The 26,674-nt window shown below is 42.2% G+C and overlaps 1 protein-coding gene across 6 annotated transcripts; it reads left to right on the forward strand.

Moving 5' to 3' along the window:
• The first annotated feature begins 1,908 nt into the window (after positions 1-1,908).
• Positions 1,909-26,061, forward strand: FAIM (Fas apoptotic inhibitory molecule). Of its 6 annotated transcripts, none has more exons than XM_030934592.1 (5): positions 1,909-1,931; positions 13,143-13,263; positions 13,901-14,129; positions 21,455-21,504; positions 25,613-26,051. In XM_030934592.1, exons 2-5 carry the CDS (start codon positions 13,153-13,155, stop codon positions 25,760-25,762), a joined length of 540 nt encoding a protein of 179 aa, XP_030790452.1. In that variant the 5' UTR covers positions 1,909-1,931; positions 13,143-13,152; the 3' UTR covers positions 25,763-26,051. The 6 variants fall into 6 exon arrangements, with proteins under 6 accessions (XP_030790452.1, XP_010365047.1, XP_010365048.1 ...); XM_010366745.2 differs by lacking the exon at positions 1,909-1,931 and adding an exon at positions 2,219-2,541; XM_010366746.2 differs by lacking the exon at positions 1,909-1,931 and adding an exon at positions 2,657-2,755.
• The last annotated feature ends 613 nt before the right edge of the window (positions 26,062-26,674 follow it).

The raw sequence follows: 26,674 nt of genomic DNA on the forward strand, positions 1-26,674 counted from the left end.
GGTGACATGCACCTATAGTCCCAGCTCCTTGAGAGGCTGAGGTAGTGGGTCCCAGCTCCTTGAGAGGCTGAGGTAGTGGGATCGCTTGAGCCCAGGATATGGATCATGGCTGTAGTGAGCTGTGATCATGCCACTGCACTCCAGCCTGGAGTAAAACCTTGTCTCAAAAAAAAAAAAAAAAAAACTTAGACTGGGTATTTATAAACAGCAGAATTGTATTGCTCACAGTTTGGAGGCTGGGACATCCAAGATCAAGGCTCCAGCAGAGTCATAGTCTGCTAAGGGCTTGTTCTCTGCTTCAAACATGGTGCCTTCTCAGGGCATCCTCACATGGCAGAAAGGTCAAACAGGCTCCCTCAAGCCTCTTTCACAAGGGCACTAATTTGCCCCACAAAGGACTCATCCTTTTAATCTGAATGTGTTGGGGGTTAGGTTTCAACATATGAATTTCAGGGAGATACCAGCATTCAAACCACAGCAGCCCCCAAATATGCTGGGCCCTCAAAACCCTCCAAAATCCCTTCACTTGTCTCTATTCTATGACTGGGCCTACTCTCCACAGGGACCACTCACTGCTCCTCACATGGCCCACTCAACAACTTTTCTCACTCTCTGTAGGCAGTACTGTCTCCTCCTTAAATTGAAAATCAAGGCCACCTAAGACACTACCCAGGCCTGCTCTTCATTCATTCATTTAATAAATATTTACCAGAGCTAATATGGGCCTGCATGGTGCAGATGTGAGACATACAACAATGAGAGCTAAGCGGCCGTGGTCTCTGCCTTCATGGATCTCAGTCTACTGTTAAGTTACACATTCAACAAAAATTACACAAATTATTGCACACCCTGAAAGGGACTAGGAAGAAGAATACCTGGTGCTGCAATCTTTGTGTTTTTTTGTTTTTGTTTTTGAGATGAAGTATCACTCTGTGGCTCAGGCTGCAGTACAGTGAGGTGAGCTCAGCTCACTGCAACTTCTGCCTCCTGAGGTCAAGTGATTCTCCTGCCTCAGCCTCCTGAGTAGCTGGGATTACAGAAGCATGCCACCAAGCCCGACTAATTTTTGTATTTTTAGTAGAGATAGGGTTTCACTACATTGGCCAGGCTGGTCTCAAACTCCTTACCTCAGGCAATCTGCACACCCTGGCCTCCCAGAGTGCTGGGATTACAGGTGTAAGCCCCTGTGCCCAGCTGTTTTTGTTGTTGTTGTTGTTGTTGTTGTTGTTTGAGACAGTCTTGCTCTTCACCCAGGCTGCAGTGCAGTGGCGCAATCTCAGCTCACTGCAACCTCCACTTCCCAGGTTGAAGCAATTCTTCTGCCTCAGTCTCCCAAGTAGCTGGGACTACAGGCATGCACCACCACACCCCACTAAGTTTTGTATTTTTAGTAGAGACGGGGTTTTGCCATGCCTGCCTCAGCCTCCCAAAGTGCCAAAGTGCTGGGATTACAGGTGTGAGCCACTAAGCCCGGCTGTTTTTTTTTTTTTTTTTTTTTAATGAAACAAGGTCTTGCTCTGTTGCCCAGGCTGGAGTGTAATGGTGCAATCACAGCTCACTACAGCCTCTACCTCCCTGCGGGGCCCAAGCAATTCTCCCACCTCAGCGACCCAAGTAGCTGGGATTACAGGCCTGAGCTGCTAATTATTTTCTTTCCTTTTTTCTCATTCTCTCGCTCTTTTTCTTTTTCTTTCTTTTCTTTTTTTTTAACCATGTTGCCCGGGCTGGTCTTGAACTCCTGGACTCAAGCGATCCGCCACTCTGCCTCCCAAAATGCCATGATTACAGGTATGAGCCATCACACCCAGCAATGCTGCAAAGTCTCATGGGCCAGGATAGTGTAACCTAAGAAATGATATATGAAGAACACTCACAACAGGAAGAGGTGAAGAGTGTTCAGGCAGAGGGAAGAGCATTTGCAGATGTCCTAGGTGAGAAGAAACCTGCATCCTTTAAGGACCTAAATGAAGCCAAGCAGGCAGGGGCTAGATCACACATGGGGGATTCATGCCCACCTTCAGTAGTTTGGATCTTTAAAAAAGGAATGAGACTCCATAAAGAGGTTTTAAGGAGCGAATGCCATAGCTGCCATGACCAGGTTTCCCTTCCCCATAGCTGCAGAGCAGGCACAGGGCTGGTTTAGCCCACTAGGTTGTGCCCAGCGCGGGGCCAGCGGCCGTTTCCTACCCACACTTGCTGGCGGGAAGACCGGACGCACTGCGGGACCTGGTGATGTCCTGGGTTGGGGCTGAGGAAGGCCTGTGTGCGGAGGGTGCGGCCTTCGGCTAAGGCAGAGGACCGGGGTTGGGTCCGTGGCGGCGGGAGGGGTGGCCTCCTGCGCTGGGCGCCCCAGGGGACCTGAGGCGCGACAAGCAGTCGGCGCGTTTGGTACTCGCGCCTGCAGAGCTTTCAATCTCCGCGCTGGCTGCGCCTGTTTCTCTGCGAGGGAAGCAAGGCCACTCGGCCTACGTAGCTGAGTCGGAACCAACCGGTTGTTTGGTGAAACCTACCCCAGAGCCTCCCACGGCCCACAGCGCACAGGTGAGGCAGCAGCCCGGGTGGGGTCGGGGTCGCGCCTGCGCCCGCCTGGACGCCTCAGGCCAGTCAGCTCCGCACCCTGGAAGCCCCTGCGCGCAGCCCCCGGCATCCCCACGCCCTCGGCCCTGCTGCGCCGGCGGCGGCCATCTCTGGGCGGCGGCGGCGGCGGCGGGAGGTGTCTGCGCGGTCGGTGAGACCCAGGCGGGTGAGGCGCTGGGTGAGTTCCGGACGCTTCCAGCCGGCCCGACGGTGATCCCAGGCCTCGGGGCGGGACCCGGCTCCCGCTCACCGCGGGTAAAGGTGGAGGTGCGGCGGGGCGCGGGGCCAGACCGGGGCGGTGCGGGGGAGTCCCTGCCTGGCCGTCCCTGCCTGGCCAGGCCCTGCCCCGCGACCTGCCGCACCGGCGAACTCTCCGGCCTGTTCGCGAACTCTAAATATAATATTTGTCACGGTCGAAAAAAAGAACAGAAAGCAGCAAGGAAGCAAGCAAAGCAGCCGTGCCCCTGTTCCCCAGAGACAAGCTGGGTTAACATGAAGATGTATTTTCTTCCAGATGGTTTTTCCCTGTAATATGAGCGGGGCTTATTTTTGCAGAACCTGCATCATAAAGTGCTGAAACACGCTCGCTCGCTCGCTCTCGCGCGCTCTCTCTCTCTCTCCTTTGAGACGGGGTCTCGCTCTGTCGCCCAGGCTGGAATGATGCAGTGGCGCGATCTCGGTTCACTGCTGCAGCCTCAACCTTCGGCCTCTTTGTCTTAACAATACATCGCATGCATTTACCCGTATCTTTAAATGTTTTTCTGCATCCTTTTTATTGGCCACACTGGACTGTACATTCCTGTGTGCCAGGTTGACTGCCTCATCTATCCCTGACTCCTGGCATGGCTTTGACTGGAATGTGATTTACTAAATGTAGTTTCTCCCTGATTGTGAGCGCCCAAGTGGTTTTCAGTTTTTAGTTATTGCAAAACGTAATTAACTGAGCACCGTTACATCTGGGATTTTGAGCATGATCATTTGTGTAGAATGAATCCCACAAGATTCGTTCTAAAACAAGATAGAATCTACAATCTATACCACAAGGCTTCTGGTATAGATTGTGAAATGAATAACTTCAGAAAAGTTATTCTCATTTTTGTACCTCCAGTAAGTAGCATTTGGGAATACTTGGCTCGAGGAGCTTCCTGACTGACTTTACTGGAGACCCCCCTCACTTCATACGGGGCCGGGCCGGGTATGAAGATGTCAACACTTAAGTGTGACTTGCATTATTGGCTGGTTGTACCTGGGGCTTTTGTTGAAAAGGGAACTATGAGCATCCTAGTAACTACTATCATCTGAGTAATTTTTAAACTGACTTCGGTTTATCTTGAACAAATCATTTCAGTCCCCAATAAGGATAAAACCTAAGTTAAAGCAAAATTCAGGTAGGATTAGATGAACATGTTGGTGTTTAAGTCATGCTCTGAAACTTAGGTGTTGGGTTGCTAGGGAAGGGGTTTTAAAAGATTGATGGGTAAGTATGAGATACTGAAAAAGCTTTCTTTGAAGTTTCAAGTGCTTGGCATCATCTCCATCAGTGAAAATAAGTGGAATGTGGTTTTTCGTCTTTTTAATTTACATTTTAATAACATATTTGCAAAAATAGATGGATATTTTTGTATTTATCATTTTCCAGTTTGGTCATAGAATTTTGAAAATTAAGTACATGCATAAGAGTTTAAAAACAACAGTGGATTAATTTCTTGCTCCCAAGTTTTATTTTTTTATTTTTCAGACAGTCTCCCTCTGTTGCCCAGGCTGGAGTGCAGTGGCACGATCTCAGCTCACTGCAACCTCCACGTCCCGAGTTCAAGAGATTCTTGTGCCTCAGCCTCTGACGTAGCTGGGATTTACAGATGTGTGCCACCATGCCCGGCAAATTTTTCTATTTTTGCAGAGACAGGATTTCACCATTTTGTCCAGGCTGATCTTGAACTATTGACCTCAAGTGATCTGACCTCCCAAAGTGCTGGGATTACAGGTGTGAGCCATCACGCCTGGCCACTTTTCTCCAGAGTTTTAAACCAAACCCTTCTTTGGCAGAGCTAGGACTCTTTCCATTCTGTCCTATGCTGCTTCCCTTTATAAGGACACTCCCATTGTTGTGCTATAATCATCTCTTGGTCTCTCCAGACTCCCCCACTCTGAGGTTAGTGTCCTGCCCAGAGCCTGGTACATAAGTACCCAATAACTGTTGGTATGCCGGATGAAGTTAGAATATGACATGTGTTTATTAAATTGAATTTGTAACTCGGAGATCTATGTGACAGATATTTCTGAGTGAAGTGGAAACTGGGGACAAAGACAGATGTTATCTTTTGGTGACAGGTGCAATTGCATCCCAAGAGACAATACAGCTAGGACACCTGCTTTTCTTTCTTTCTTTTTTTTTTTTATTAACAACTTTACTGAACTATAACTCACATACCATGTAATTCACCCATTTAAAGTATACTATTCTTTTTTATATGATTAACTTTTTGAAGTGGTAAAATATATATAACGTAGATTTGCCATTTTAACAATTTTTTAGTGTACAATTCAGGGGCATTAAGTACATTCACAGTGTTGTGCGATCATTGTCACTGTTTGCCAAACTTTTCAATACCTTAAACAGAAACACAGTAACCGTTAGGCAATAACTCCCTGCTATGGTTTGGATATTTGTCCTTACCAAATCTCATGTTGAAATTTGACCCCCAGTGTGGCAGTATTGGGAAGTGGGGCCTAATGGGAGGTGTTTGGGGGCGGATCCCTCATGAATACATGAATAATGCCCTCCTTTGGAAGTGAATGGGTTGTGGCTCTCAGTTCTCACTATAGCTGTTTGATAAAAAGAGCCTGTACCTTCCCCCCCTCCCCCACCCTTGCTTTCTCTCTGGTCACGTGCTCTCTACACTGCCACCTCCCCTTTGCCTTCTGCCATGAGTAGAAGCAACTTGAGGCCCTCACCAAATGCAGGTGCCCAGTCTTGAGCTTCTCCAGACATGAGAATCATGAGCTAAATAAACCTTTTTTCTTTATAAATTATGCAACCTCGGGTATTCCTTTATAGCAACACAAAAGAGACTGAGACTTCTCCTTATCCCTTCCCCTTTTCCCAGGGAACATCTAATCTGCTTTCTGCTTCTATGACTGTCCCTATTCTGAGTATTTTATATAAGTGGAATCATATTTGTCATTTTTTGTCTGGCTGTTTCACTTAGCATAAAATTTTCATAGTTCATCCATGTTATAACATATGTCAGAATATCACTCCTTATTTTGGCTGAATAAAAAGGAATATCCTTTGTATATGTATGCATTTTATCACTTCTCAGCCTTTTGGCTAAAATCAAGTGTATATACCACATTTTATTTATTCTTACGTTGACGGACAACTTGGGTTGTTTTCATCTTTTGGCTATTGGAAAATGCTACAATGAACAATAGTAATACAGGTGTCTGAGTGACTGATTTCAAAACTTTTGGGTGTATACCTAGCAGCAGAATTGCTAGGTCATAGAGTAATTCTCTGTTTAGGTTTTGAGGAACTGTCATATCATTTTGTATGACAACTTCACCGTTTTACAGTCCCACTAGCAACGTACAAGGATTCCAGTTCTTCCACATCCTTGCCAACACTCATTATTTTCTGTTTATTTTTAGTATAGCTATCCTAGTAGATGTGAAGTTGTATTTCATTGTGGTTTTGATTTGCATTTCTCTCGTGATTAATGTTGTTTAGCATCTTTTCATATGCTTATTGACTATTTGTATGTCTTCTTTAGAATAATGTCTGTTGAAGTCCTTTGCCTTTTTTTTTTCTCCTGGAGACGGAGTTTTGCTCTTGTTGTCCAGGCTGGAGTGCAATGGCACGATCTTGGCTTACTGCAACCTCTGCCTCCCGGGTTCAAGTGATTCTCCTGCCTCAGCCTCCCGAGTAGCTAGCTGGGATTACAGGTGCCCAACACCACGCCTGGCTAATTTTTTGTATTTTTAGTAGAAATGGGGTTTCACCATGTTGGCCAGGCTGGTCTTGAACTCCTGACCTCAGGTGATCCACCCGCCTCAGCCTCCCAAATTGCTGGGATTACAGGTGTGAGCCACTGTGCCCGGCCCTTCTGCCCATTTTTAAATTGGGTTGTCTTTTGTGTTTTTAAGCAGTAGAGTTCTTTATATATTCAGAATATGAAACATCTGTCAGATATATGATTTCCAAATATTTTCTCTCATCCTTGTCTTTTCACTTTCTAGATAATGTCCTTTGATGCACAGAAATTTTAGTTTGTTTTTGTTTTTTTGAGACAGGGTCTATTCTGTTGCCAAGAGTGGAGTACAGTGGTGCAATCACAGCTCACCTGCAGCCTTGACCTTTCAGGCTTAAGTGATCCTCCCACCTCAGCCTCCCGAGTAACTGGGACTACAGGCATGCACCACCATGCCTGGCTAGTTTTAAAATTTTTTTGTAGAGATGGAGTCTCCCTGTGTTGCCCAGGCTGGTCTTGAACTCCTAGGCTCAAGCAGTCCTCCCACCTTGGCCTCCCAAATTGCTGGGATTGCAGGTGTGAGCCACCACACCCAGTCAATTTTAACTTTTGATGAAGTCCAGTTTATCTGTTTTTTCTTTTGCTGCTATCCTTTTGGTGTCCTATCTAAGAATCCATTGCCAAATCCAAGGTCATGAGGATTTACCTCTATGTTTTCTTCTAAGAGTTTTATGGTTTTAGCTTTTATATTTAGATCATTGAGATAACTTTTGTATATGGTGTGAGATAGGTGAGGTTCAACTTAAATCTCTTGTGTATGAAAATCTAGTTTTCCCCATAGCATCTGTTGAAGAGACTGTTCTTTCCCCACCAGTTAGAGTTGACACCCTTGTCAAAAATCACTTGGCCACAGATATGTGGATTTATTTCTGAACTCTCAAATTCTTTAAGGACAGAAATATTTTCTTCAGGCTGGGCATGGTGGCTCGTGCCTGTAATCCCAGCACTTTGGGAGGCTGAATTGGGAGGATCACTTGAGCTCAGGAGTTCGAGACCAGCCGGGGCAACATGGTGAAACCTCATCTTTACAAAAAATTACAAAATTAGCTGGGTGTTGTGGCACATGCCTATGGTCCCAGCTACTAAGGAGGCTGAAGTGAGGGGATTGTTTGAGCCCAGGAGGTCGAGGCTGCAGTGAATCAAGGTTGCACCACTGCACTCCAGCCTGGATGACTTGAGTGAGACCCTATCTCAAAAAACAAAAAAAGAAGGATTTTCTTCAAATTTCTAACAGCGTCTAGTACAGTATCTCTCGGTAGCAGGCTCAAATAAATGTTGAAAAAAACTGAAGGCTGGACATTTATCATAAGAAAACTTTTGTTGTGAAGGTACATCTCCCCTTGAGAAAACAAATAGAGCATAGCTGCTGTAAATCATACAAACCCACAGAAAATTTTAAAAGACATGTATGACCGGGTGTGGTGACTGTAATCTCAGCATCTTGGGAGGCCACATCAGGTGGATTATTTGAGCCCACGAATTCAAGACCAGCCTGGGTAACATGGTGAAACCTTATATCTACAAAAAAATACAAAAATGAGCTGGGTGTGGTGGTGTGTACCTGTAGTCCCAGCTACTTGGGAGGCTAAGGCGGGAGGATCCTTTGGGCCTGGGAGGTTGAGGCCACAGTGAGCATTTAGTACACCATCGAGTGCACTCCAGCCTGGGCAACAGAACAAGACCCTGTCTCAAAACAAAAACAAAAACATGTACAGATGCTTCTTGACTTGTGATGGGGTTATATCCCAATAAACCCATTGCAAGTTTAAAATATTGTAAGTCGAAAATGCATTTAGTCCACCTAACCTATCAAACATCATATCTTAGTCTTGCCTACCTTAAGTGTGTTCAGAATACTTACCTTAGCCCACAGTTGGGCAAAATCATCTAACACAAAGCCTATGTTACAATGAAGTGTTGGCTGTCTCATGTAACTTTTTGTACTGTACTGAAAATGAATGGTTGTATGGGTACTCAAAGTATGGTTTCTACCAAACACGTATCTCTTTTGCACCATCTTAAAGTCAGAAGATCATTGAGTCAAACCATTGTAAGCCGGGGACCATCTGTATGTGACTTTGGAGTGCTTTCAGAACATTTGGTGGGCATTTAACTATTTGTTGAATTAATGGATTACATTTGCTCAGGCTGGTATTCCCATCCAGAGAATCACCCGTTATGGAGGAAGTAAGTTTACTTTTGTGTGGGGATATTCTCAAAATGAAAAATCAGCTGATGGTCCGAAGTATCTTAAAGTCTGTTTAAGTAAACATTGATCTCTGTGCTTTAGTGCCTGTTGCGGTTTTAGAATAATTATTCATATATACTTCCTTTCAGACCTCTAGCCTAAATCTCTATTTTATTTCATGTTTCCCTAAAGACTCACTAGTGGGCATATTTTTATGTGCATTTGATGAGTTGACTAGTGGATTTTAATGATTTTCCCTGATATGAATGGCCAAAAAACAGATGTCAGTCTATTAACCTGTTGCATTTGTGGCTATTAAGAGTGTTTTCTATGTGTGCTCTCCAGTTTTTGAGCCAGAAGAGCAATTTCAATTAAATTTTAAAGTGGTGGGATTGGAATGGAATGTATAAAGTGACAGAGGTCATAAGACTAGTGAAACTGCTGGAATAGGAGATAGGAGAGAAGCCCAAAAGCAGGAGGCAGAGTTGATTTTGGACATTTTTCTTAAACATTAGATGGGATTTGTTGATGGGAATTACTGTTTGTGGTAAGATCATTTGAAAAGTTTTCTTTACTCCATGTGCATTATTGGCACCCTCTACAGCTTTGTTAGAAAGTTGGATAGGTAATAAGAACCCAGGCCTGGCAGTGGAGATGGCACTTGGAGGGATGTGTGTTACTGATTTCCCCATAATGAAGGAGAGAGGCTAGACCAGGTGATTTTATTGTTTTTTGTTTTCTAGTGCTGAAAATTCTGTGACTCTCTCATATTTTGGTTAAGGCTGTTTATAAGATAGTGGTCACTTTAATCCTTGCATAGAAAGCAGTTTTTAAAGTTAATCTCTGCCTTTTAAAATTGTACAACATTTGAAGTATTGCAGCCTTTTATAAGCTGAATATACTTTTAATGTTCCAAAGATTAATGTCTTTTGTTTGTTTTGTTGTTGTTGTTGTTGTTTTGCTTTTGGAACAGCGTCTTGCTCTGTTGGCCAGGCTAGAGTGCAGTGGCATGGTCATGGCTGACTGCAGTCTCAAACTCCTGGAATCAAGTGATCCTCCCGCCTCAGCCTCCTGAGTAGCTGGGACTACAGGTGCATGCCACCACGCCTGGCTGGCTTATTATATTGATGTGCATTCTTTTTGTTTTTATTGTTGTAGGATACCCTCTGGTTTCATAGGGGATAATCCTTAAGAGTAGAAAAATGCACAAATTTGTGTGGTGCTAATTTTTAAAAAGAGGGATTTGTTTTAGGTACAAATATTTACCTAGTTTTTATTCTAAAATCCTTAGCTTTTCTGGCCCATTGGATTGCTTTTATGAGTGCTAATGTCTTCTTTAATATCTTTTTGGCTGGGCATGTGGTGGTTCATGCCTGTAATCCCAGCACTTTGGGAGGCTGAGATGGGTGGATCTCTTGAGACCAAGAGTTCGAGACCAGCCTAACCAACATGCCAAAACCCCATCTCTACTAAAAATACAAAAAAATAGCCAGATGTGGTGGCATGTACCTGTAGTCCCAGCTACTCAACAGGCTGAGACATGAGAATTGCTTGAACCCAGGAGGCAAAAGTTGCAGTGAGCCGAGATCATGCCACTGCACTCCAGTCCAGGGGACAGAGTGAGGCTCTGTCTCAAAAACAAACAAAAAACTTTTTAATAATTTGTGACTTCTGGCTGTTTCCAGGCAGAGAGGGTTAGCAATCTCCCATTTTTAACCAGGAGAGAGCATTCTTGAGCATCTATAGGAAATAGGCACTAATTAAGGAAAGGGCTAAACTAGGGTAGATCTTGGAAGCAAAACATAGTTGAATTTAGGATACTTTGGCAGGAGTGAAACTGTTAATCCCAATCTTCAAATGTGAGGGTTTCCTATGCATGTGAATTTGTGTGCACTTCTGATTTTAGTACAGCTTAATCAACACTGCAGCCCAGTTACTGTTTAGTTCATTGCATAGTACTGGACTCTAGTTCTGAGTTGGATCCTGCCAGTTGCATGAGCCAGCCACATAACTTTTGTCGATTCATCATTGGCACTAGTAAATTAAATGGGCTTAATTAGGGGGATCAATTAAGTTCACTCTTTGAGAGCAGACCAGCATATCCCTGTTGCTTGTTGCAGACTCATCAGTTCTTTGAAGTTATGTAAACAAAGATTTTAAAAGTTATGTTCCACCATAGTGTAGCCTTCTAAAATAAAGATTACATTTTAAATTAGTTACCACTTTAACATTGATGCTCCCAGAAGATGCATTGTGTTTATCCTGGAGTTTGATGTATTCCCTGACTCATAGCCTTGGGGCTTCTTGTGCTTCAGTTTAAGAAGCATAGGACCCAGAGGATCTCTTAGGTCTCTTGCAGCTCTGATATGCAATAAATGAGAGTTTGTTCTTTAGTTTTGATAAAGTATACCTTTAAGAAATTATAAATCCATAACAGGGAGAAATATGACTGATTTACATGATGTAACATCTTTCTCTGAAAATTAAAGGTTGCAATTCTATTTTATGTGAAAGCTGTTTCATCTGAAACTCCATGTAATTTAATAAATGGATTGCAAAATTAGAAAACCCTTTGTAGATGTCATCATTGTTGCTTTCAGTATTTCTTTGCTGCAATTCTGTTTTTTTCTTTCCTGGCTGCTAATTGGATTAAAGACTGTTTTTGCCAACCATGGCATCTGGAGATGACAGTCCTATCTTTGAAGATGATGAAAGGTAAATGTCTTATATTGCAGTAAACTAGCCTTTGACATTTTCAAGATTGTTATCATTCAAAAGAGTGATTTATCCAAGCTACTCTGTTAAGAATACATTCTGTAAAATTTCAGAATACATGGTTCTGCTTTTATATGACTTAGAGCAGGAGTAGTAAATACCTGGCGTGGGGGTAGCCTCCAGTAACATGGCATCCGTTTCGGTAGAGCCTTTATATGAGGTCTCCTCTTTTCTCTCAGCACAGAGTTCTTGGCAACTACTTCAAAATGATATAAAATCCATTTACCATCTTCAATTTAGAGCATACAAAGGGAATTAGGGTGAACAAAGAGGAAGATGTAGTTAAGAGAACAGGCTTTGGAGCCAGAATCCTAGGTTTAAATCCTGCCTCTGCCACTTAATGTCATTGTAACCTTAGGTAAACCCTTAGCCTCTCTGAGCCTCATCTGTAAAATAAGGATACTAACAGTAGCCATCCCATGGTGATTCTGTGAGTTAACATATTTAAAGCTCTTAGAACAGTAACTGGCACATAGTAATCACTTAATAGCTGTTAGCTATGATCATTATTACTGTAATAAATGATACTTCTGTCAAAGCTAAAAAGATGCACCAGTATCAAAATATTAATTAGATATTATATATGTATTATATCATTCACACAGGATATATTAACATCAAAAATATGTGTTTAAGTATATGCCAGAAATTTCTGACAAACCACAATCCTTTATTTATTTCTTATTTTTGAGACAGTCTCAGTCTTTCACCTGGGCTGGAACATGGTGGTGCAATCATGGCTCACTGCAGCCTCAACCTCCTGGGCTCGGCATCCCAAGTAGCTGGGACTCCAGGCATTCGCCATCATGTGTGACTAATATTTTTGTAGAGACAGGGTTTCACCATGTTGCCCAGGCTGGTCTGGAACTCCTGGGCTCAAGTAATCTGCCCACCTTGGTTTCCCAAAGTGTGGGATTACAGGCATGAGCCCCTCACCCAGCCCAAAGTCCTTTATTTTTTTAAATAAGATTTCCTGTAATAATGCCAAGAATATTTTTCATAACATTTTAAAATTATTTTTATCTTTATTAATAGGACATTTCTTCCATGACTTTTTTCTGTCTCAGTATAATAAATTAGAAACTTTTTGTTAAAACAAATCCCTAGTATTAGTTTAAGTATGGGAGGTTTGGAGAGTTCTTGTTTTAGAGTGATTAGACCTGAAAAGGAGAAATAAAATTAAATACCATTGTTTTTAAATGGGAGCTGGTGGGGGAAGAGTAAAGACTTTTTACTGACCTTTCCATGCACTATACTGTAGCCTAACCTAAAATACTAACCAGGATAAACTGATGCATTCTTAATCCTATTAATATTCAGGTGGCTTTTTTTAGAAGTAATCGGACTATGTACCCATATATAGTAGTTGTATCTTAAAGGAAGAGTGAATAAGAGGGAGAAAATAGTTACATGTACTGTGAGTAGAATTTCTTAGGTACTGTCACTTTAATATTTTGACATTTTAGAGGGTTTAATCTAATATTTTCATCTTGGAAAGATTAATTGGTTATTTAATTAGTATTTTGGCCCTGTATAATTGCTTTATTTTATTCCTTTATCCCTCCTTACAGTCTAGAAAAAATGACAGACCTCGTAGCTGTCTGGGATGTTGCTTTAAGTGACGGAGTCCACAAGATTGAATTTGAACATGGGACTACATCAGGCAAACGAGTAGTATATGTAGATGGAAAGGTAGGAAGAAAATATGTTACTTTGTAAAATACGATGTATAGAGAAGCTTGATTTTGTTAAAGTAGCATCTTCATATGTGAATTCGGGCTTCTTTTTTCTTATAGTCATGTTTTTGATCTGTATCATTTTGCTGTGTAAATAGTTATAGAATTCATGGAATATAGCATGTAATATTTAAACTTAAAGTGCTTTTATTTTCTAAAACCTTGGCATCATAAATTAATAAAATTATATCCTTTTTTTTTTGAGACAACGTCTCGCTCTGTCGCCCAGGCTGGAGTGCAGTGGTGCGGTCTCGGCTCACTGCAAGCTCCGCCTCCCGGGTTTAAGCGATTCTCCTGCCTCAGCCTCCCAAGTAGCTGGGACTACAGGCACCCGCCACTACGCCCGGCTAATTTTTTGTATTTTTAGTAGAGACGGGGTTTCACCGTGTTGGCCAGGCTGGTCTCAAACACCTGACCTCGTGATCCGCCTGCCTCAGCCTCCCAAAGCTTGCTGGGATTACAGGCATGAGCCACCACGCCTGGCAATAAAATTATATCTAAATGGCATTGCCTTTGTTTACTTTACGTTATTTCTAAAATTAAATTTTAATTTTTCTTCCGTTTGGTTCAAATTTTTCTATTTTATTATGTAGGAAGAGATAAGGAAAGATTGGATGTTCAAATTAGTGGGCAGAGAAACATTCTATGTTGGAGCTGCGAAGACAAAAGCGACCATAAATATAGATGCTATCAGTGGTTTTGCTTATGAATATACTCTGGAAATTAATGGGAAAAGTCTCAAGAAGTATATGGAGAACAGATCAAAAACCACCAATACTTGGATATTACACATGGATGGTGAGAACTTTAGAATTGTTTTGGGTAAGTTAGTGCTGTTTCTGCATAACTTATTTTTTTATAATGTCTGTTTAATTCCTGTAACTATTCAGACCTTCTATGGAGGTTTGAAAAGGAGAGGGAGTGTAAGTGCAGGTGTATTTCACTTGTTTAAAAACATTTTTTAAAGTCTTTTTGTTTCCCATCTGCTTGGGATTGTCTAGCAGGTGTGTATATTGTCCAGCAGGTGTATTTCTAATGTGTCCTGTGTAAATGAAGCATTCATTTAATCCACCATTTTATATGTAAGCTATCTTAAGCCAGGTTTTATGGTGATGGATTTGAGGATTATAGGTTTAGGTTTTTAAAAAATGTAATATTGCCAGGCGCGGTGACTCATGCTTGTAATCCCAGCACTTTGGTAGGCCGAGGCGGGAGGATCACCTGAGGTCAGGAGTTTGAGACCAGCCTGGTCAACATGGTGAAACCCCGTCTCTACTAAAAATACAAAAATTAGCTGGACATAGTGGCACATGCCTGTAATCCAGCTACTCAGGAGGCTGAGGCAGGGGAATCACTTGAATCCAGGAGGTGGAGGTTGCAGTGAGCAAGATTGCACCACTGCATTCCAGTCTGGGTGACAAAGCAAGACTCTGTCTCAAAAAAAAAAAAAGTAATATTGATGTAGATTTTGATATTATTTGGTATTTCTCTTTATAAATATATCTTAAAGGCAATTGGAAATTTAGGATTTATCAGTAAGAAAGCAATATTTTCCTAGATAACAATAGGCTTAGTACTGCATCAGATAAAACTTATCAAAGTTTAGGACTTTTTGAAGAGTTTTGTTTGTTTTTCTAGGCTTTCCTGTTTGGGTTTCTCTTTTCTTATGGAAAATAGATATATATCTTTTCTTTACCCATATTCCTATGTCTGTTAGCAGTTTTACTCATGTTCTCTATTGCTTGGAATTCTTTTCACTCTTTGATGTTTTTGAGACAGGGTCTCACTTTGTCGCCCAGGCTGGAATGCATTGGTGTGCATGAACATGGCTCAACCTTGTCTTCCTGGGCTCAGGTGATCCTCCAGCCTCAGCCTTCCGAGTAGCTGGGACCACAGGTCCACATCACCATGCCAGGCTAACTTTAAAACAAATTTTTGTAGAGACAGGATCTCACCATGTTGCCCAGGTTGATCTTGAACTCCTGGGCTCAAGTGATCCTCCTGCCTCAGCCTCCAAAAGTACTGGGATTACAGGTGTAAGCAGCTGTGACCACCCTTCTTTTCATTCTTAACAACAATATTGGGAGTCTGTTGGCTTCCTGTTCTAAATATCCAAGTCTGCTGCTTCATAGCCACCCTAGGCTTTCTTTCATGGAACTCTTTTGTTCTTCTGGTTATTGAACCCCTCAACTCCTGCTTTCATCTTTGTTTACTGGGATATATCCTTAGGTAATCTCCTGATAAAGGGTGTCTAAGAAATAAACATAACTTTGATCCTAATGCTAAATTGATAGTTTTGTTCAGTACAGAGTTTTAATTTCAAACTAATTTTCTCTCAGAATTTTTGAAACCCTTATTCCAATAGCTTTTATTCTCCATTGTTTGAAATGAGAAGTGTTGTGCCAATCTGAATCTCATTTTTTTATTTCCAGAAGGGTTTGGGAGCTCATCTTATCCCTTATATTTCCAAATCTCGTAGTGATATGTTTAGGAATATAATTACTCAATCTGCAATAAAGTTTTAGAACCACTGGATCTCATTAATAATGGAAATTTTCGTTTTTAAAAGGATTATGATTAGTGTCAGCACACTTGAACATATGAGACTTTAACAGATGATGAAACCAGGCCTTTAATTAATTTTAGGTGCTTAATCAGCTCCTTTGCCAACTTGTAATACAATTGATATTAACTTTTCCTGGGAGAAATGGAAGAGACTACCTAAGCTATGCCTAGCATACAGTTAGTTCTCTTTTAAATGCCCAGGGGCCTGCTTATCTACTTGTGAATTATCTCCGGTCTTTAAAAAAATCTATTTTTCTCCTTTTACTGCTTGTCTGCCTTTACTCTTCTCTATCCATTTGCAATCCCCTCATGAGCCTGGAAATGAGACAGAGCTCAGCCCAAACTTGTCCCTTTTGCTGTTTGGAAGGGACAAGGGACCAGAGTCGTTTACTGAGGTAAAGGCAAAATTGCCTATGTTATTGATATTGCTTGCACTTCTACTTCCAAGATCCATCAAACTTTGGACTATGCTGACTACAGCCTACATTTTACAGATTAGTTATGAAGAATGCAGGCTCCCGGATCAGAGCTGTGTGATGGGCAAATTACTTAACCTCTGAGCCTTGGTTTCCTCATCTCTAAAATGGGGATAATACGGCGGCTCATGCCTGTAATCCTAGCAGTTTGGGAGGCTGAGGCGGGCGGATCACGAGGTCAGGAGATCGAGACCATCCTGGCTAACATGATGAAACCCTGTCTCTACTAAAAATACAAAAAAATTAGCCGGGCACAGTGGCGGGCACCTATAGTCCCAGTTACTCAGGAAGGTGAGACAGGAGAATGGCGTGAACCCAGGAGGCAGAGCTTGCAGTGAGCAGAGATCGCGCCACTGCACTCCAGCCTGGGCGACAGAGCGAGACTCCATCTCAAAAAAAAAAACCCCCAAAAAATGGGGATAGTAATGGTAACTCCTTCACAGAGTTGTGGTATGAGTGAAGCTTAATTGATTTAGTACATGTAAAGTACTTAGCAGTGGTTCTCACATTGTGAATTCTTTAAAATTATTATTTGTCAGCCAGGTACAGTGGCTCACACCCGTAATCCCAGCACTTTAGGAGGCCGAAGTGGGAGGATCACTTGAGCCCAGGAGTTCGAGACCAGCCTGGGCAACATAGGGAGACCTCATCTCTGCAAAATGTTTATATATTTGCTGAGTCACGTAGCACATGCCTGTAGTCCCAGCTACTTGGGAGGCTGAGGTGAGAGGATCACTTGAGCCCAGGGGTTCAAGGTTGCAGTGAGCTAAATTGCACCACTGCATTCCAGCTTGGATGACAGAGTGAAACTCTGCCTCAAAATTAATAATAATTTGGCTGGGCATGGTAGCTCACACCTGTAATCCTAGCACTTTGGGAGGCCAAGGCAGGTGGATCACTTGAGGTCAGGAGTTTGAGACCAGCCTGACCAACATGGTGAAACCCCGTCTCTACTAAAAATACAAAAATTAGCTGGGCATGGTGGTGGGCACCTGTAACCCCAGCCACTTGGGAGGCTGAGGCGAGAATATTGCTTGAGCCTGGGAGGCGGAAGTTGCAGTGAGCCGAGATCGCGCCACTGCACTCCAGCCTAGGTGATCAAGCAAGACTCTGTCTCAAAAAAAATAATAATAATTAATTTAAAAATATTATTTGTGGCCGGGTGCGGTGGCTCAAGCCTGTAATCCCAGCACTTTGGGAGGCCAAGACGGGTGGATCACGAGGTCAGGAGATCAAGACCATCCCGGCTAACACGGTGAAACCCCGTCTCTACTAAAAAATACAAAAAAAAAAAAAAAACTAGCCGGGCGAGGTGGCGGGCGCCTGTAGTCCCAGCTACTCAGGAGGCTGAGGCAGGAGAATGGCGTGAACCCGGGAGGCGGAGCTTGCAGTGAGCTGAGATCCGGCCACTGCACTCCAGCCTGGGCGACAGAGGGAGACTCCGTCTCAAAAAAAAAAAAAAAAGAAAAAAAATATTATTTGTGGTTAATATTACTACTCATGGGCAAAGAATGGGCTTAGCTAGGGTCTCCTGGTAAAAGTCACTTATATATATTATGTGGCAAGTTTCAAATGACAGTATTATATGACTTTCTAAATTTTATATTGAGAAATTAGAGCAAGGCCACGAAAAAGCTTTGAATAACAAAATATTATGATTTACTGAGGTCATATTATGTGCCGGATACTATACTAGGCACTTTATATAAATTATTCCTAACCCTTATAACAACCTGTGGGAAGAGTGGTATCTTCATTTGCCCCTGAGGAAATGGAAGCTCAGAGTGGTGGTGACTTGCCAAAGGGTACTGCTAGTAAAAAGTGATGCTGAGACCTGACCTCAAAGATCATGTGCATTCTTTTTCACCACCCCAAAAATGTGAGGCATATAAGGGCAATGAAAACAGGGTTGGTTAGCATTCTTAGCTCCGGTAGTCTCCACACCACTGAATGTCATGGGAGGAAAATAAAACTGGCAGGAGGAAAGTACATATGAAACTTCATGTTGAACAGAAATTCTCTTTCTGTTCTGAAAAGTTTCACTTCTCTGATAGCATTTACAGAACATAACCTGCTCAGGACTCACCTGGGAAGTCCCTAGCTATTGTTCTTGTGGCTGAGGGAATCTGCAGACAGGTAAAGAGGAGATGCTCCAAGATGAACATGCAGCAGTACCTCCCATGAGTCACTGAATCCACCTCTGAGTCATGATAGATTTGACATTTTATCAGCCAGATATGTCATTTTGTTAACGTATCGTTTTGAATATGTTACATACTCAGGATTCAAAAATCAAAATGCTATTAAAAGACACAGTGAAAAGTCTTGCTTCCATTCCTGTTCCCATCTGCCATGTTCCCCCAAGATAACCATTTTTAGTGTCACTCTAGTGTTTCTTTATTCAGATTCAAGCAAATACACATATTATCTCTTATCACATAAAAGCATCTTGCTTTATTCACTTAGTACATTCTGAAGATCCTTTTATATCAGAACCTAAATAACTTTTTCATGCTTTTTTATAGCTACAGAGTAAATTTCAATAGTAAATATTTAGCTCACTCCCAACTGATGAACGCTTGAGCTGTTTCTAATCTTTTGCTGTTAAAAGCAATGCTGCATGAATAGCTTTGTTTGCATGCCTCTTGGAATACAGGACACAGATTATATTATGACACATTTCTGGAAGTAGGAAAGTAGGACTTCTTCTGGGTCAAAGAATAATTGTATTTGTCATTTTAATAGATTTCTGCCCATTTGCCTTCTATAGTACTTTTACCATTTTGTACCCCCATTAGCTATTTTCCCCCAGGTTCTCCAGCAGAACATGTTACCAAACTTTTGGATTTTTTGGCATTCTGCTAGGAGAAGAAATGGTATTTCAGGGTTGTTTTTATTTGTCTTTTTCAAAAGTGAGGTTGAGCATCTTAGGTTTAAGTTTCTTTTGTGTTTCCTTTCTCATGATGCCTGTTCATGCCCTGTGCCCTATTTTCTTTTGGTTTTTGGTCTTTTTCTCCTTCATTTCTCACAGTCTTCACATTCGTAAGTTTGGTCCTTTGTTCATGCTATGAGTTTGAAATATTTTTCCGAGTTTGTCATTTATTGCATAGCTTGGCTAATGTGTGTGCATTTTTCTTCAGTTGTGCTGTGGCTTTTTTACTTTTTTTTTTTTTTTTTTTTTTTTTTTTTTTTTTTTTTTTGAGACAGGGTCTCACTCTGTCGCCCAGTCTGGTCTGGAGTACAGTGGTGCAATGTTGGCTCACTGCAACCTCCACCTCCCAGGTTCAAGCAATTCTCCTGCCTCAGCCTCCCAAGTAGCTGGGATTACAAGCGCCCACCAGTACGCCCAGCTAATTGTTTGTATTTTTAGTAGAGACAGGGTTTCACCATGTTGGCCAGACTGGTCTCGAACTCCTGACCTCATGATTCGCCCGCCTCGGCCTCCCAGAGTGCTGGGATTATAGGCATGAGCCACTGCACCCCGGCTTTTCTTTACTTTTATGTAGTCAAATTTAATACATTTACTTTCAGGGCTTCTGGATTAGTAGTGTTCTTCAGAGGCATGCTAATATGCTATTGTAGAAACTCTGAGTACATGCACATGTTCAGTAAGTATAGCAAGTAAAATACCAGTTTCCACCACCATCGTGGTTTATCGTAGCACTGTGCGCACTGATCATGTCTTGGGACGAGTTGAGTTTACCTGCAGCTGTGACTGTAGTGACTTTCTACTAAGGCTGCCACTGAGGTGACCCCTGCCCATATCTCCTGGACCCCTCTGGCTTTCTCTTTTTCCATCTCGCGCACCTCACAGGCTTTTCTCCCATCTCTAAGTGAGGCTCCCATCTCAAGGTGTGGGGAGGGAAAGAACCCCCTTTAGACTGTGCTCCTGGAGCAGATGGCCAGGTAGTCAGACCCTGGACTGGTACCTCAAACCTGACCCCCGGGCAGGTTTTGACCCCTGGACTCCTTGTGCACATACAGGCCACACTTCTTTCTCTTCTTCACTATAATACCCAAAGCTCATCTTCCGGCTTCTTGATTAGTGCAGTCTTCTCTCCTGATACTCCCAGGACACTAACATTCACAAGGGGCTCCGGGGACTCCCCCACCCTCAGGTGAGCTATGGCAAGTTAACTGATGCGTTTAAGTGTGTCGGGGCAGCATTTTGTTCCATATTGTTCCTTAGTGTGCAGTCTACCAGCTATACCTATTTTTTACTTGTAATCCAATAATTTTTCTCTAAAGTGAAACCACTCTGAAAAGGAATAGACATTATTGTACTACCTAGTAAGAAGCTGGACTAGATTTCTAAAGTGGATGTGCTGTCTATCCTGTATAAACCCCGTGGCAGCTGCTTTCGGTGGTCCCTTTGTGCCATCATCCAGTTGGGTGAGTGTGAGAGGCAGGGGAGTCATCTGGTCAGTACTGAAGGACATTTTGTGTGGAAACGTCCCTCCTCACATTCATCTGTATGCATCCTTCTTTTTTGTTTGTTTGAGACTGAGTCTTGCTCTGTCACCCAGGCTGGAGTGCAGTGGTGTGATCTTGGCTCACTGCAAGCTCCGCCTCCCAGGTTCACGCCATTCTCCTGCCTCTCAGCCTCCCAAGTAGCTGGGACTACAGGCGTCCGCCACCATGCCCGGCTAATTTTTTGTACTTTTAGTAGAGACGAGGTTTCACTGTGTTAGCCAGGATGGTCTCGATCTCCTGACCTCGTGATCCGCCCGCCTCAGCCTCCCAAAGTGCTGGGATTACAGGCGTGAGCCACCGCGCCCAGCCTGTATGCATCCTCCTTTAAGGATGGTCCTTTTGGATTTATTTTGTTTCATAAGGCTTCATCAATTTGTATTAGGACCATAAGTTTCTCTTAAAAGATTGTTTTGTTTCATTATAGTTTTCTGAACAAAGAACAAACACAGCTTCTTCAAATTTTAGGAGAGTTTCCAAGCCATGAAAGCCATGAAAAAGTATTGGGTTTTGGAATATTAATGGAGTTTTAGAGATCTGGTATATCAATCCTTTCCTAAAGTAATAAATAGGAAAAGTTAGCTTTATCTTTAATTCACAGAATTATAACTTAAAGTTTTTATGCTACTTTTACAGAAAAAGACACTATGGACGTATGGTGCAATGGTAAAAAATTGGAGACAGCAGTAAGTTGACTATTTAATGACTCTTAAGTGCCATGTATCTAAGTTACCATTGAATTGTTGCTGCATTTCCTAATTATAGAGATTTATAATGAACCAAGGCCATCTTGATAAAAACAAAAAAGGGATTAAGTACTCCTGACTCCAGATTCTGAAAACCTTTGCCAGACAGTGCCTGGTGCCATGAGTTTGGAAACAACTTATGTTCTTAGCTGACACCAACTTCATACTCTCCCTTTCCTATCCTGGACCAGGCTCTAGCATAGCAAGTAAAATACCAGTAAAATACCTAGCAAGTAAAATACCTAAAAAGAGCCCCTAGTTAGAATTATATCCCCACAGGCTGGTGTCCTCTTGTGTTTATCCATTTGAAGTGGTGCGTTATGTATCACTGCTTCTCAAACTTGCATGCACAGAAATTGCCTGGGATCTCGTTAAAATGCTAATTCTAACATTTCCCTAGGTGCTGCTAATGCTGCTGGTCCACAGAACACACTTTAGGAATGCTTTATACCATACACTCAAGCAGAGGGTTCTTTTCTGAAAGCGAGATTTTTATAAAATGAGTGATACGGTATCGGATGACGCGAAGGTAGACGAACAGGAAAAGCCCAGAGGACAAGTGGAATTTTAGACCAGCAGTGCCGATGCAGGGAGAAAGAGGCTACCGCAGTCACTGTGGCCAGGCACACTGAAATCCCCATTTAGACTCCAGTGTGTTTGGCTTTTGCTATCAGGTGCTTGGATTACTGTGGCTGTGGATGGGATGAATGTAGGAGTGAATTTCAAGCAGGAATGAAACAGTAGTAGTGTGCACAGGGGAGAGAGTGGGAAACAAAGTGTGGGACTAGGAGCTGAAATCACTGGGTGGTAATCCCCATGTCTTATGGGATCTGTGGGCCAAGCAGGGAGTGCTGTCCCTCTGACCCACTTTCATGCTGGCTCCAGATGTGAACATCAGGGCTAGAGATAATGGGAAGCTCTCTTCTCTGGTCACATTTTGCATGTTGTAGTTGCTTTTATCTCATTTGTATAGTATAGGTATAAGACAGTGAGAAAAGGTGCTTTTGGTAGTTAGAGGAAAGGAGGTCTGGGATTAATTTATTCAGAAGACCACCTAGAACCTACTTGGTCTGATAGCTGTTTCTGAGGAGGTGACAAAGCCAGAAATCAAAAACTACAAAGATGAAGCCACACGTGGTAGCACAGGTCTGTAGTGGCCTCCTACTTGGGAGGCTGAAGTGAGAGGAACCCCTGAGTCTAGGAGTTTTAGGCCAGCCTGAGCAACATAGTGAGACCCCATCTCTAAAATAATTAATCAATATGTTGAAATTTAAAAGTCACAAAGATGGGCCGGGCGCGGTGGCTCAAGCCTGTAATCCCAGCACTTTGGGAGGCCGAGACGGGCGGATCACGAGGTCAGGAGATCGAGACCATCCTGGCTAACATGGTGAAACCCCGTCTCTACTAAAAATACGAAAAACTAGCCGGGCGAGCGAGGTGGTGGGCGCCTGTAGTCCCAGCTACTCGGGAGGCTGAGGCAGGAGAATGGCGTAAACCCGGGAGGCGGAGCTTGCAGTGAGCTGAGAACCGGCCACTGCACTCCAGCCTGGGCGACAGAGCGAGACTCCGTCTCAAAAAAAAAAAAAAAAAAAGTCACAAAGATGAATGCTTTTCTGTTTCTGAGTCCTAAAGAATTTAATTTGGGCTCACTCAAAATTGAGTGCTTGAGCTGCTCTCTGGGTTAAATCTGCTGATAGAGACTTCTTTTATGCAGAGAGGCTTGGAGAGTGCTTCAGTATTTTATGGCCCCCTTTGGAAAAACTCCAGTTACCACTAACATAGATCACATACCTACTGTGTGCCCAATGCCATACCTGGTGGTTCTTCCTGTTCTTTTTTTCCTAGCCTGGAATTCTCTAGATAGAGAATCAGCAGTTTTGAATCTCATTTCCTCCCACACTCGAGAAATTCTCCAGTGCACATGTAAAGAGAATGCTGTTTTATGGTATTAAGAATGTGGTTGTACTGGTCGAGGTGACTCATGCATGTAATCCCAGCACTTTGGGAGGCCGAGGCGGGCAGATTGCTTGAACCTAGGAGTTTGAGACTAGTCTGAGCGACATGGTGAAACCCCTCTCTACTAAAAATACAAAAATTAGTAGAGCATGGTGGCGCATGCCTGTAGTCCCAGCTACTCGGGAGGCTGAGGTGGAATAATTACCTGATCCCAGGGAGGTTGAGGCTGCAGTGAGCCAAGGTTGCACCACAGCACTCCAGCCTCGGTAACAGAAACAGAATGCGAGACCTTGTCTCAAAAAAAAAAAAAAAAAGCAATTGTAACTTTGGGAGGCCGAGATGGGAGGATCACTTGAGGCCAGGAGCTCATGACCACCCTGGGCAACATGACAAGACTGTATCTCTACACAAATTTTTTTTTTTTAAGTTAGCTGTATATGGTGATGTGTGCCTGGTCCCTGCTGCTCAGGAGGCTGAGGCAGGAGGATTGCTGGAGCCCAGGAGTTCAAGGCTGCAATGAACTACAATTGTACCCCTGTACTCCAGCCTGGGTGGCAAGAGCAAGACCCTGTCACACACACACACAAAGAATGTTGTTGTGGTTGTAAAAAGGTGAAAATAGTATTCATCCACGTGTCTTTGTTTTGTAGTAATTAACAGGAAACCACATGTGTTTGGAAAATAGCTCTTTATAACACAATTGCTTTCTCATTGTAACTACAACCTAGTTTGCAGGGCAGTTTGGGCAGCTCCATATCTGGGCAGCCTTCCCCAGTACTGTACATACACACAACAAACTCATCCTGTTGCCTGTGAGTTACAGCTGGTTTTCTCCTTTTTATCTCAAAGCATCGTGCCAAAATTATATATTTGTCCAATTGCCAAGAAGCTGGTTATATAGATTATATTGCCTAACCCTTGCCCTTTCCTCTGAAGTCTTTTTTCAAGGCTCAATATTAAAAATGGGGACAGGAACACACTGCACCCAAGGACATGCTTGTGGTATTCAGCACACCTCCCATAAGGAGCCACTGGCCACATCCTTCCCAGAGCTGGGAAAAGGCTTCTCTCCCTGAGGCATCCTGTGCCTTCTTTGGCTTGGTATTGTTAACTGGGGGGCCTTGTTCTATCTACTTTGGCTGCCAGGAAGCTCATAGCCAGGGTTTAAATCTGATTTTCTGTTTCTTTGCTTTCTGGCATAAATCAGTTCTTATCCTCTAAGCCTCTTCTTCCTTCCTTCCTTCCTTCCTTCTCTGTGCTAATCTTTTTACTCTAGACCACTGCTACCCAATCAAAGTGCCATATGAGGCACAGATATGACCTTCATGTGTACTTTTAACTTACCTAGTGTCCACATTGGAAAAAATTTTAGATGAAGTTAATTTTAATATTATATTTAATTTAAATCAATATATCAAAAATATTATTTAACATGTAATCAGTATAAAAAGTTATTTTATATATTTTTTGTTTCATACTAGGTGTTTCAAATCTAGTGTCTATTTTATATTTAAACAGCATATCTATTTTCAGACTAGTCAATTTCAAGTGCCCAATAGCCACATATGGCCAGTGGCTACTGTATTGAACAGAACAGGTATAGATTTAGTGGTGTTTGGTTTTGTTATCTGTATATTTTATTGTAAGCCACCTTATACCCGGAGGAATCAGATTTTCAGAGTGGCTAAGAACACTCTATCCCTGGCTGGATGCCGTGGCTCACACCTGTAATCCCAGCACTTTGGGAGGCTGAGGCAGGTAGATCACTTGAGGCATTTATAAATAACTAATAAATGTCATATTTATCATTTTTATTTTTGAAAACATATGTTATAGACACATAGCCATGAGGTTTATATTCCTCCCCCAAGAATTTAAGATTCTTAAGGATTGTAGGGGCTATAAAAAGGAAACTTTCACTTCATAACAGAAATGTAAAAGCATCTAAGTACAAGCTTTAGACTTTGTTTTTCACAGCTTATTGTTTAATACACTATTTTATTGTACTACTAGTACTTTTAGACGGTGTTAATGCTCTAGACAAAGAGAAATGTTTGTGCACCACTAATTCCTTCTTCTTTTGTTGATCCAGGGTGAGTTTGTAGATGATGGGACTGAAACTCACTTCAGTCTCGGGAACCACGACTGTTACATAAAGGCTGTCAGTAGTGGGAAGCGGAAAGAAGGGATTATTCATACTCTTATTGTGGATAATAGAGAAATCCCAGAGATTGCAAGTTAATGAATCTTAATCTTAAGAAGTAAAGATCAGGACTTTTTAATTACTGTGGTAATTAAATGTGTTCAGTATGTACTTATCAGTACATTTAGCCTACAATGTTTTTATTTTTTAAAAAGTTACATGAAACTGTAACATTCCAAGGGTCAGGAAAAAAACCAATTATGTATAGTCATAAAAATTACAATGTATGATGCAAATAATGTAAAATGTTTTAAAGACAAATGGAAAATAAGATATGGACCAAAGTCTCTAATGTTTTACAACAGTAACCTTTACTATAATAAATACTGTGAACAAAATCTGCTTGATTTGTGTTTCTATGTATGGGTAAGTCTTTATGTGTTTTTAACCTGTGCGGATAGGCTGTCTCTCTAGTTTACAGCAGTTGGTACATAATGATACAATTAGTTTAACTTTAGAAAATGAGAAACTTTTTCTTATTTGGAAACATTAAGGAAACTTCAGATAGTGAGTGTCACAAGAATTTAATTTAAAATGCAGGTTTCTGAAAATGTGGTTGTTTTGTTTAATTAACATGGTGAAGACATAAACCAAAAGGAAAAGAAGCAAACTCCTTTACAGCAGATTGTATCAGGTGCTACCTCAGGCGGTAATTAAAAAGTGAGCGTTGCGTGTCTGTACCTAGATGTTGCCCCAGTGTTAGTGCTTGTGTGGCTGAATCGGCCTGTGCAGGCATACTCACAAAGACCAGCCAAGTCAGTACATTAAGTGCCTGAAGGTTGGTCATTTCAATACTCGGAAAGTCTTTCAAGGCAGGATATAGTTTAATAGTAGACCATATTGGGGCATTTCACATCTGTTATCACTGCTGATCTGTGTGAGGGGGCATTCTCCATTTTTTGACTTGCTCCGTCCAATTTGGTTGCCATTAGTCACATGGCTATTTAAGTT

Source organism: Rhinopithecus roxellana, chromosome 1 (genome assembly GCF_007565055.1).
Source record: "Rhinopithecus roxellana isolate Shanxi Qingling chromosome 1, ASM756505v1, whole genome shotgun sequence".
Taxonomy (NCBI): Eukaryota; Metazoa; Chordata; class Mammalia; order Primates; family Cercopithecidae; genus Rhinopithecus; species Rhinopithecus roxellana.

What these genes read in the sequence shown, in the direction of transcription:
- FAIM (XM_030934598.1), top strand. Translation starts at nt 4,650, where the DNA reads ATGCTGCTTCCCTTTATAAGGACACTCCCATTGTTGTGCTATAATCAT. An exon ending in CCAGACTCCCCCACTCTGAG is followed by an intron (nt 4,730 to 13,130) that starts GTTAGTGTCCTG and finishes TTATTCCTTTAT; the next exon opens with CCCTCCTTACAGTCTAGAAA. An exon ending in TAGTATATGTAGATGGAAAG is followed by an intron (nt 13,264 to 13,900) that starts GTAGGAAGAAAA and finishes TTTATTATGTAG; the next exon opens with GAAGAGATAAGGAAAGATTG.